Source organism: Mercenaria mercenaria, chromosome 11 (assembly GCF_021730395.1).
Source record: "Mercenaria mercenaria strain notata chromosome 11, MADL_Memer_1, whole genome shotgun sequence".
Taxonomy (NCBI): domain Eukaryota; kingdom Metazoa; phylum Mollusca; class Bivalvia; order Venerida; family Veneridae; genus Mercenaria; species Mercenaria mercenaria.
The window spans coordinates 7,338,210-7,351,138 of NC_069371.1; the positions used below are offsets into that span (position 1 = coordinate 7,338,210).

The following is a 12,929-nucleotide window of genomic DNA, read 5'->3' on the forward strand; positions in this document are numbered from 1 at the left end:
TTCAATAATCAAGTAGATTGTCCAGATTCAAATATCCGTTAGATGTTTCCAATTAAATAATAAGTAGAAACCAAAAATCCGTTAGATGTTCCGAATTCAATAATCCAGTAGAAATTCCGGATTAGATAATCCGGTAGATGTTCCAGATTCAAATATCCATTATATGTTCCCAATTAATCAAGTGAATGAAGTATTGCCATGCAATACAAAGTCCCCTACTGGAGGCACCTAATTTTCTCTACTGCAGTATAACATAATGAACTGATATCTGTCAATGTATAAACAATATTGTACTATATATACAATATAATATAACAAAGCACTTGGATGAAAATTTGCATATATAAAAACGTACAATTGTTTTCAGTTGGAATTTTTTTTGGCCGATTATACAAAAAGTTATCATAAAAGTTATTTATAGTAACAACAAAGTGAAATTAATCCTAAAAAAATCTGTATAATGTAAGTCCACAAGAAACTTTTAACCAGGCAGAGATAGATCAAAATACACCCAAAACTTGGATGTAACATGCATGTTGTACCACAGAAAAGTGGTCTCGATTTTTCCCTACGGCTAGTACTAAAAAGTTACAATGTAATCTATTTATAGTAAAAACAAAGGGACGCAATAATAAAAACAAGGGTGCCTCATGGTAGTGAACATTTGTGCCAAGTTACATCAAAATCGCTCCATGCATAAAGAAAAAATGCTCCGGACAAAGTCATTCTTGAATTTGATCTTTGACCTCTAAGTATGACATTGACCTTATTAGACCGTGGGCCCGGGTTTTTGCACGACATGTTGTCTCATCCAGGGGAATATTTGTGCCAACTGATATTTAAATCATGTTTTGCATGAAAAAGTTATAGACCGGACAGGATAAAATCCTATTGACCTTTGATCTCAAAGTGTGACCTTGACCTTTAAGCTAGGGCTCTGGATGTTGCGCATGACACGTCGTCTCATCATGGGGAACATTTATGCCAAGTAATACTGTAATCCCTTGATGGATGACAGAGTTCTGGACCGGACAGGAAAAAATTACGTTATTTAATCGAGAACGTGTTATTGAATTCGAAGCATCCACTGTGTTATTAAATCCGGAATATCTACTGAAAAAGATGTCATTTTTTGTAAATATTTTCAAAACAAACTTTTGAGTTAACATCACCATAAATTTATCTTATAAAAATGACTGACAAATTACGCTTCGCTTTTCACGATATTTAAATATATAAGATATACTTTTGAATATGTAGATATTCTTCCTGCCGTCCTTCTTCTACTGCACAAAAAAATCTGTATATTGTTTTGAAATTATAATTTATAATTATTTATCAGTCAATAATTGATAATAATGTCTGCTAATATACTTTGTTTCAACACAAACATATTATGTTCCTGTGTCACGTGACTTATTTATGATCTTGTTATTGATTTTTTATTATTGTTGTTGTTGTATATATTTATACGTTCACGTGGGTATATGACCTACTGCATCAGAATTTACATCTGAACTCCCTTAAAACATATCGTCATGTTCAGTCAAATTTACACTTAACATGCTTTACAGAAGATAAAAGTTTTCTGTAATTTATCTTAATTCGTCAGGTTTGATGCGTTAGACCTAAATACTAAATCTAATAAACGAAAGAAGATTTTTGAAGTGTATCATTGCATATATTCTGAACCATATATACTCCAGCATGTTTGTTTAGAAGGGTTCAAACTCAACACTACCTTCTTTGAAAGCAGTCGTCACATTAGTTTATTCACGCTGTAAAAACAACTTAAATATATTTCAAAACTCATTATATGCGTCAACCCCCCCCCCCCCACACACACACACACCCTCAAAAACAAAACAAAACAAACAAAGAAACATAAACGATTTCAACATTTTACTAGTCAGTTTTTGTACATTCTGCACTAAAACATTTAAAATTTTCCAGCTACCTTTATAGTATATCAAAATTCTCCCAACTAATGTCTCCTTGAAGCCGTTATAAAATCTAATAAAATAAACTAAATACTGACTAAAATACAGAAAGATCTTAGGTTTAACATTGCAACTAGTAAAAGGTACCTTTGTATATTTTATCATCAATTTCCTTGTCTGTAAAGTACGACAGTTAGTGTTTACCCTACTTTTTCAACCAATCACATGCAAGATAATTAAAAAAATCACGTACTTATTTACGAAGAGTGTAGAAATTGTACAATATTTATGAACATAGAAAGGGTGCTGATCTATCTATAGCTAGTAAATACACTGAGATGGATAGCGGATATGAAGTGAAAACCTCACCATTAAGAAACTATGCTACATCCCTTCTGGTTTCTTAATGATCAAGACTTCATTTCATAGCATCTGTCTCGCCGCCGATGTTTTCGTTTTATTTACGATTATTTTCGTATTTATTACAATTACACGGCTATATACCAATAAAAGAAATTGTTCTTTGTTTCATATACAATTCAGCTACTTCAGAACAATTTTGTTACAGTTTCTAGATTTTCACTCCGTCGTAGACCTATTTTCCGCAATATATCCATACATCTGCTTCAAGAAAACGAAAAGAAAAAGGGGTATTGAATAGTATGCAGTGAAATGCAAGTCAACTGAAGTCAGGTACCCTCATATTGTCGCATTTCAGAAAGCGGTCCGCAGAATAATCACCCTACTTTCGTTTTCAAGTAAACAACTCGAAAACATGCGAATATTAGCATGAACAGTGTCCTATTTTATGTAAAATTCATTCCACGAGTGAAATAATGCCCATTTGGACCCCGAGTCACGCGCAAATGCGCAAAAATGGAAAAATTATGATCTATTTATTAGGGACTTCTTTCGACTACACCACGGAAGCACATTTTTGACCGAATTACTGCAACATAACCTGTATATACACGCAGTGGATGCATTTTTATCTTCTATGAAATTTGTAAGAGTTTATCTGTATCATACACATTACAAGACTTGCAAAAAGCATTTCGTTGGGATTGTATAGAACTATTCTGATCCATTTTACATGTCATGCGAGATAGATGATTAATTTGTCAATGGTGTGTGTCTTTTAGAATACTTCCTAGACTACAAACTGGAACATGGGCTTTGTGAGGGAAATCCCGCGTTTTTCTTCAGGTTGAATAAACAAGGAAGTATTTGGATTTTTACGACACATAAGTAGCAATAAAACGTGCTTTATTGTTATTAAATTCACATTTAGTGTTCAAGCACATTTTACAAATTTCAGCAGTAAATCATTCTTATAAAGGTTTTTCTTTATATGCGCCGTTTTCCCGACAGTGATTGTTAAAACAATTTAAAGTAGCCTTGTATACACATAATCCTGTTGACATGGTGTTGAGATAAAGAAGCAAAATGCATTAATGGTCACGATGTAATGTAAACGATTAATAATTACTTGTAAGTTACCCAAAAGGAAACTCACAGGCCGTGTAGATATACATTTACATCTTTATACATTTCAACTGTACGAATAATTGTTTCACAAATAACTTATTTTCCAATACTTGATCAATTTCCATTCGAAAATCATTGTTTGAGAGATATCACGTAATCAAAGGATTATTAAGAATATTTTTGAAAACATGCACAAAATATTTGCCCGTTTTATGTGGTTTTCTTTTCCAGCGCGTCACCCTGACGTTTGACGCTGTGTCAGTGACGTAATAATTGTGTTGTACAAACAGTACACTATAATGTTATGCAAAATAAGACAAAAGTTTATTGTTCCTCGTTTAATAGGAAAATAGTTAACATGTCTTGTTAGAATTAAATGTTGCATATTTTGAAAGCAAAATTAATATGGTTATAGACAAGTCCTATTTTGTCTGTCAGTATTGTCATGTATATCAGTCTTTTTCTGATGATGCCAATATGTTTGTTGTCATTTAGTGTACCTCATTCCTATGATGTATCTCGTGGTATCATTTATCATGAATATTTTTTGTTTTGAATTTTCAATTCATGTACTTTGCACTATGTATATAAGTTTTCTTCTGTTTACAGCAACACTTATTCTTACAAACGATGGGACAGAAGAACCTGCAGATACTGTATATGTTGGTACGGTTGGTGAGTAATTGATATTAACTTTGTATTTGATTAATCTCCCGATGTATTAACCGTCACGTTCTTGTATAGAATGGCTATATGGCGTTATGTGAATCAAGTGTATATTAATAAGCTTATAAAGCATCTGCTTTACCATATTTTATGCAAAGGAATGCAGTCTTATATTCAAGTGTGCTCGAAATGTATAACATAAAAATTAGTCACAACCAAAGATTTATTATCTGAGCATTAAATATTCAGGAGGAAGAAAGCTAATATATATAATGCTGAAGCAGCGTCCAAGTCTGAATGTCTAGTGTTTAAAACGGTACACAATGCTTGAATGTCTATAGTGTTTCAAATGGTATAACATGATTGAATGTATAATGTTTAAAATGGTATATTATGCGTACATGTATAGTGTCTACTGTTATGGTATGATGTTGTAAATTCATAAACCAACACAATTTTGTCAAATCATGTTTCGCTTTAATAAGCTTCTTCAGTTGACAATCTATGGTATAAAACAGTCGAATGTCCAGTTTTTATGATAATATAAAATGCTTGAAAATCTAGTGTTTAAAGTGGTGCTAATTGCTTGGATGTGGTATTAAATGTTTAATGTCCAGTTTTTCAAATGGTATGACACGATTGAATGTGTAGTGCTCAAAATGGTATATAATGCGTAAATATCTAGTGTTATTATATAAACACGTTAATGTCAGTCCAGTGTTTAAAATATGATAAAATGTTTTAATGGCCAGTGTATGAAACGGTTTTAAATGTGGTATTAAATGCTTAATGACTAGAGTTTCAAATGGTATGACATGACTTAATGTGTACTGTTTAAAATAGCACATAATGCGTAAATGTCTAATGTTTAGGGTTATGGTATAAAAGCTGAAGTTATTATCTTATTTCTACAATTCAAAGGGGATGCGGTTGGTGGAGGTATTATAGATGTGATGTTCTGGTAGATGCTTACAGGTGTCGAAGTGGTTGGACACACAATGGAGACTACAACTGCGATATCCGTAAATTTTATAGTTCCATTACAAACAACAAAATGTTACACCGTTACAGAACGCATCACGGAGAACATTGTTTAAATAACTAAATAAATATTAAGATTTAAGTTGAATAATTGGTGTAGTGAAACGGGTGATGACACACAGCATTAGATTTGTTGAGACATGCTTATGGAAAATGAAAGTAATATGTTGAAATATACACAATATACGAGACAATTATAAAAAAAATACCTTAACAAAAGCATATTTTTATACAAAAAGACCACACTACTAATAGCCAAGATTATTTCTATAAGAATCAGTCTCTCGTATCAGCAGGAAAAATGTTTAGGATATATATATGAATTACGACAGGCGAAAGATTTTAGTCTTTATACGTAATTATAGGAATATTTCACCAATAATAGCATGTTGACTTTGTAAACTGAAAAATTTGAATGTTTTAAAACATATTACTATTTCAACTAAATCCATATGTCCAGTTAGCTCATAAATAAATAAATAAATACATACGTCCATCTTACTTTCAGCAATATGTAGACCCAATTGTGGTCCTGGAGAATGTACAGATCCGAATGTATGCGACTGTAAAGGACTGGCGACTGGACAATTCTGCCAAACATGTAAGTTGTAATTTTTATTTTTATGTAACTGATCATTTTTATATTTTGTATTTCCGCTATTTGTCGGATTTCAAAAAAACAACAACAACAACAACAACAACAACAAAAAACCAACAACAAAAAAAAAAACCCAGATAAAGAAACAAATGCAATTGCTTGTTGTATACATGTGACTGTTTTGTATCTGGACTTGCCGATTAAATGCAGAGGGCTGAACAAATCTATAAATTTACATCAGATACTGTCTGTTCATCAGTGAAAAATTAAACCATGCAGAGCTTTATAATGTCTTTGAAAAATATGTATGTGTAATCTGGGATTAAGCAACAATTATCCGTGTAATGATAGAAACAAAGATTTTCTACCCCTTTGTCTGGTTTACATTTCCTATTAATAAACACTCTAAATTGAAAATAATGCCATTTAGGCAAATATGTATCATACAGGGGGTATTTCGGGGGTATTTGCACGACATTAAAAATATCTGACCCCAATATTTCACGAAAAAACGTAAAAAGTAATTGCTTAGCTTAGTCTATTATTTTTATATCACAATAGCAGTTGCACGTACTTTCGTGAATATCTAAATGTTAGTTATAATATTACCTACAGCTGAGCCGGTACGTTACACACACTAAATATATTTTAGCCAACCACTTATTTATGTAGAGAGTTTTGTTGCAGTTTTCCATCTCCACTAGGCCTAGGTTTATTGTACATCTTATGGATATATACTGACTGCTAGGTATATTTGTGGTGCATATTTGTGGCATTTCCTTTCACAATAATCTCACGACTTGTGAGTACTAAATCAGTGTGTATTATATCAACGGCAGGCAGTGTTCAAAAGCATTTGAATTAGGTAAAAAAAGCTGAATGATTTGGAAAAATATTTATTTTACCCTTCTTATTTATAGTAAAACAAAACCCATCGGGTGTACGTTCTGTTGCAGTTTTCATCACAGATAAATAAAGACAAAAGTTATCCATTAAAGACTAAATCAGTGTGTATTATAAGCAAAGAAAAGGCAGTGAAATGGCATTAACTTTGAAAGATATTTCAGAAGCTGAATGTTTTGCAGAAAAGAATTTGTTATTATTCTGATTAATAGTAAGAATTCCTAATATAGCACGACTTTTATCAATGAGTTAATAAAATGATTTGCAGCAATTGCAGCCAGCATCAGTGCTTTGAGCGCTTTTATGTAGATTAGGCCTGAACATTGTTTATTTTTCTATGGCAGCGTCCGTGTGCCAGCAGAGAGATTTAAATTAAATTACTATCTCCTACGTAGGACTTAATATCTCCTACGTAGGAGTATGTATCCCCTACGTTGGAGTTAGTATCTCCTACGTAGCGCAAAGTATCTCCTACATAGGAGGACTTAGTATCTCCTATATAGGACATAACATCTCATACGTAGGACATAGCATCTCCTACCTATAGTAGAACCAAGTATCTCCTACATAGGACTTAGTATCTCCTACGTAGAACATGGTACTTCCTACGTAGGACTTCATATATTCTACGTTGGACTTGGTGTCTCCTACGTAAAAGTACAGTTATAATAAGTACAGTATATAAGTACAGTATATAAGTACAGTTGTAATAACATTTCTCGCAGAAGTGCATTTAAATCACTACAGAATTTTAAAACCAAATCAGAATTACGATAATATAATTTAGTTAAATATTTACGCAATCTATATGACGATAGCCTTGCTGAAGAAAATTACTTGTAATATATTGATTACGTTCATTGAAATCCTCGACATGACTGCACGCTCTGGCAAACCGAATTAAAAATATATGCCCTATAAGATAAGGTACATCCCCATCAAAATTGGGGAAATTTACAATTATACTAAAATTAAAATCATCTTTTTGGTATATATGATATTGTCATAAATAGGGTCTAAGTCCTACGTAGGAGATAGTATTTCCTACGTAGAAGATACTAACTCCTACGTAGGAGATACTAAGTCCTACGTAGGAGATACCATGTCCTACGTGGGAGATACTAAGTCCTACGTAGGAGATACCAACTATGGAGATACTAAGTCCTACTTAGGAGATACTATGTCCTACGTAGGAGATACTTAGTCCTACGTAAAACAATTTAAATCTCTCTGCAGGCACCAAGACACTGCTATAATTTTTAAATACCGTAATTATAACTGACTAACTGACAAAATCAAGATACCTAATTAACATTAGTGAATATGTAGATGGCAGTAGTCGGTACTAAAAGGCAGTTTTATCCTGTGTGCTGTGTACTTAAGCGGATAACACGCATTTATTTACTTGCCAGATAATAACTGCATAAGTGGCATTTTTACGAAACATTTAGAGATGGATGACAGAAATATGCAACCATGCTATTGTACTTTCCTATAACGCTATTTTAATTTTTAATGTGTGATAAAAGTATCTTTTAAAAAATATAAGGAATGTGGTATTTCAGTGGTTTGTTCATATGAGAGGCCATGTTACCCTGGCAACTGTTACAACAACAACAAGTGTAACTGTACTGCTGGCTTTACCAAAGAGTCTGCGTTGTCAGAGTACGGATGCATGAAAAGTAAGTTTATTTTTCACTTTTAACGCTATTAATTGGCAAATGGAATGAAAATAAAATTTTAAATACCATTCTTTACATTGTACACACTGTTTTCACACTGAAATAAATGTTTGCAGCATGTTGAAAAAAGATTGATGATATAGAAAGAATTGTCATAAGTTATGTAGGTATGCAAGTCCAAAAGGACACTTCAACGGAATAGATTTATTACAACTGAGACAATTTCATTGTTATAATAACATCTGAAATGCATAAAGACGAGGAAAAGTTATGGTTCTGTCTTAATCGGACAGCTCAAAACAATTTGTTGCAGTACCATTTCAAATGGCAGCTAATTCATCCCTCCAAAAGTGTTTTGAGCATCCTAGTTGAAGGCAACATTTCAAACTTTGAATAAATTATCATAAAGTAGCGATCTCTCGTACATTGTGTGAGCACTTGCTTGAAATATATTGAAGCATTTTATTCTATTCTATTTGACTAAAGATACGAAATCGTTGCATATACATTATGAACTAGATTATTGTGCTTGATTTTGTGTTTAAAATAAGCAAAGTAAAAATGTTAAAACTACAACAAAAAAGAACAAGTGCTGTCACTATTAGTGACAAATGCCCCCGAGCATTTATGCCAAGTAAAATCCCTTCACGGATGGCAAAGTTATGGACCGGACACGAAACAGATCCTGTTAACTTTTGACTTCCAAGTGTGACGTTGACCTTGGAGCTGGGGGTCTGGGTCTTGCGCATTACACGTTGGTGAACATTTATGCCAAGTTATTTCAAAATCCCTTTATGGATGGCAGACGTACAGCGTATAACAAACCAAAACTCCCGCTTGTATAGACTTAAATTTAATACTTGTGTATCTCTGTGTTTCGAACTATATAAGATAATTTTTCTAGTGGATACGAACAACAAACCACATATTGGAAAATCAACGATAAGAATCCGTCACATCCGCAGAACCGACAACAAGTTTCTGTATTACTTCGAGCTGGATGGCACGGACGAAAGAAACGGCCAGTTAGTTGTCTGGAGCAATCAGAGAATTTTCAACGAAATGGACTTCCGATTTGAGACAACGTACGAACAGCCAGAACTCTTACCCGAGAGACCTGGTTATGTGCACAGCACCAAAGTGGGAATAACCGAAGGCAGTGTTTCGTTAAGAGTGCTTGATTTTAAGAATGGTGTGTTAGTTTTGTTTATTCGATATAGCGTATCATTTCAATAACAATTTATCAGAACATCTATATATTGTTTAATATATAAAATATAATGAGCACTTTCTTCTTTTATACGAGAATATTTCGCTAGGCTAACATTTTTATTGAACTCCGCATATAATTGTCATCATGTTACATGTTCCTGCAAACCAGTGTCAAAACAATATAGCTCGTTTCGAAAAGTAAGAGGAACAGGCATTAATGTTTTATTAGCTAATTGTGCTTACAATCCTGTATACAGAGGAACATACAGAGCATCAGTACGATACAAAATGTGATGGAACTAGCAGAGACAACCCGACCGAACTATTCAACTGTACAATAACAGACCAAGAATTCAAAACTTTGATTGAGCATGCCGACACGTAAGTAGAGGAGTTCGGTCGATTTTTTCCCTGCCAGTCAGCAGTAAAATTTAAGATAATTTAATACGTATAAAGATGGACATTGTATGCATGTAAGAAAATACTGTACATGTTTCTGGTTAGATTTTTGTAATAAAATTGTGTTCTGTTAAATTCTTATGAATATTGCTTAGTTTGATAGAATATAAATGTGTACAAAATTCTAAAATGAAAGACGAGTGTAAGCAAACTAGTCGAAGTCAGTTTATGTAATACTTACCCTTTAAATGATATGAATCTAAAGGTATGAAATTTTAATTTACAGATTGAAAGTCACTTTCAGTGCTACAAATGGTGGCAATCGAAAATTAAACAGACTTGGAAATCTTCAGCCTCCGGAATACTTTGGAGGACAGAGTGCTACAAAAACCGTAAGCAATACACATGCTTGTTTTACAATTTAGGTCCCGCGTATGCTTTTAGTTATTTTAGGTTCCGATGAATAAAACAAGTAACCTCGATAGTTTGCCTGAAAGTACCGTTTAGCATGTTGATGATATCGAACAACTTATTGTTGATAACACAACATTTCAAAAATATCGAAATACGCTCTATGGCATGATCAATTTTCTAAAGTAACTCTATCTCATTTTTATAGTCACAAAAACACACAAATGTTGTTTTTTTTATAACACAACACGAGTGAATGCTTTTATAGGAATACAGAAGTGCAAGCGTATTTTTTTTTTTACTGAAATATGGATCAATATCAGTGAAATATCGGATGATGTTTTACATAAGAAATTTGTTTTTGTTACTATTTTCTTCTCTCGTTCGTTAGTACATCCATTGTATTTTGTTACTTTCTCCCAAATATTGTATGAAATCGTAAAATGAATAATTATGATTGAGATGATGTCTTGAATGGATTTTATTAAAATCTTGAAAAATCATCTACACTAGATTTGTTTAAACTCCTAAACAATTTCAAAAACAAAGGTTTTAACTTTTAAGTATTTTTCAAGAAATCGGATTTACAACAAGTTTGTGCTAATTACAGATTATAATAATTTGTCTGTGCATGCAGTTGCAGATGGGAATATCCGGTTCGAGGGTTACTGGTTTTGGCAGTAACGAGTTAACAAAACAGTTCTGCATCTATTCAGTGGCAGATCATTTTATTGCATAGCGTATCTTTCCAATTTATAGGTTAATTTACAACAGAATTCTACACCAGATGGGTTAATCTGTTACTCTGTCGAAAATCTTTAGTTTTTGAATTATTAAAATTCATAAACGGATATCAAATGTATACTCCAACTGATATTATCATAAAAAATAAAAAAGTGGAAAACCACAGGTCGTTCAACACGACATAAACGAAAATGTTGCAGGCTCGGTTTGATTGAGCCTGTTCATGGACAGTAGTTGGGATGCAAGATACCGTCTACGCCCTCAAGCCCCGGGTTGAGCAGTACTCAACATTTACACATGTTATAAATACTAGGATATAATTTAGAGACATCCGCAGAAGCTAATTGCGACAGGCTGCAGATTCTGTCAGATCATGTTATGAAATGCCCATAATTTTACTACTTTTAAATCGATGGATTATATACTTAACTTTTTTTGTAATTGTGACCGGTCATTGTCCGGCGTCCGTCGGCGTGCGTCGTGCGTCGTCCGTCGTGCGTCGTGCGTCGTCCGTTAACATTTGCCTTGTGAACACTCTAGAGGCCACATTTGTGACCCAATCCTTATGAAGCTTGGTCAGAATGTTAGTCTTGATGATCTCTAGGTCAAGTTTGAAACTGGCTTATGTGGGATCAAAAACTAGGTCAGTAGGTCAGATCTAAGGAAAAGCTTGTGAACACTCTAGAGACCACATTTTTGACCCAATCTTTATGAAACTTGGTCAGAATGTTTGTCTTGATGATATCTAGGTTAAGTTTGAAACTGGGTTATGTGAGGTTAAAAACTAGGTGTGTAGGTTAGATCAAAGGAAAAGCTTGTGAACACTCTAGAGACCACATTTGTGAAATAATCTTAATGAAACTTGGTTAGTATGTTATTCTTGATGATCTCTAGGTCAAGTTCGAAACAAGGTCATGTGGGATCAAAAACTAGGTCAGTAGGTCAGATCAAAGGAAAAGCCTGTGAACACTGTAGAGACTGATTTTTGAACCAATCGTTATGAAACTTGGTCAGAATGTTAGTCTTGATAATCTCTAGTTCAAGTTTGAATCTGGATCATGTGGGGTAAAAAACTAGGTCACCCGTTCAAATCAAAGGAAAAGCTTGTGAACACTCTAGAAGCCACAGATATAACCAAATCTTTATGAAATTTAATCAGAATGTTTTTCTTGATGATCTGAAGAAAAAATTTGACTCTTAGTCATGTGGGGTCAAAAACTAGGTCAGTAGGGCAGATCAACTCTGGTGAGCGATATATAGAGCCATCATGGTCCTATTGTTTTTTTTAACCTAAATTTGTGCAAATGAAAAATCAATATGGCTGAAAAATAATTGCTACTCTTTTTTATAGTGCGGAAAATTAATGTTTCAGAAACTGAAGTGACATTAGGACGCTTTAAACACGCACTTCAAAGTTCCAATTTAGTTTTATCGTTTGTAGCGTAACGTTATGTTTCTTTTTCGATAAAGTAACTTCTTTTCAATCGAAAAATATGCTATAATGTATGGAGAACAACCATCTAGTTAATTAAATGTGAGATTTTATTTCATTTTACTTAAACAATATATAATCAATAAACGAAACGAATCTTTAGTTGTCACTAACAGCACCAGAGTCATGTGAAATGGGGCTTTTGTCAGTAAAATCACATGAACCGCCAGTGTCTTGTGCAAGAAATACATTTATCTAAATTTGAATAGTTCTACAGACTTCAAGAAATGATCTATTATGTAGTTTGAGAACCACTTTTCTGCTGCAACTGATGTAAGCGATAATCATATTTAATAAATGTTGATATATTTTGTAATATAACATTCGTTCTTATATCTTTTATTTGATAATCT

The 12,929-nt window shown here is 33.2% G+C and overlaps 1 protein-coding gene across 8 annotated transcripts in view; it reads left to right on the forward strand.

Moving 5' to 3' along the window:
- Positions 1-12,929, forward strand: part of LOC123532684 (uncharacterized) — a 167,823-nt gene that overhangs the window by 120,822 nt on the left and 34,072 nt on the right. For 4 of the 8 annotated variants that reach the window (XM_045314218.2, XM_045314217.2, XM_053518476.1 and 1 more), the window contains exons 2-8: positions 4,038-4,103; positions 5,016-5,116; positions 5,644-5,736; positions 8,202-8,318; positions 9,223-9,510; positions 9,788-9,911; positions 10,216-10,321. The exons of the other annotated variants lie outside the window; for them this stretch is intronic. In XM_045314218.2, coding sequence (XP_045170153.2) covers positions 4,038-4,103; positions 5,016-5,116; positions 5,644-5,736; positions 8,202-8,318; positions 9,223-9,510; positions 9,788-9,911; positions 10,216-10,321 — 895 coding nt within the window. The remainder of the gene's footprint in view (positions 1-4,037; positions 4,104-5,015; positions 5,117-5,643; positions 5,737-8,201; positions 8,319-9,222; positions 9,511-9,787; positions 9,912-10,215; positions 10,322-12,929) is intronic. 8 annotated transcript variants of the gene reach the window in all.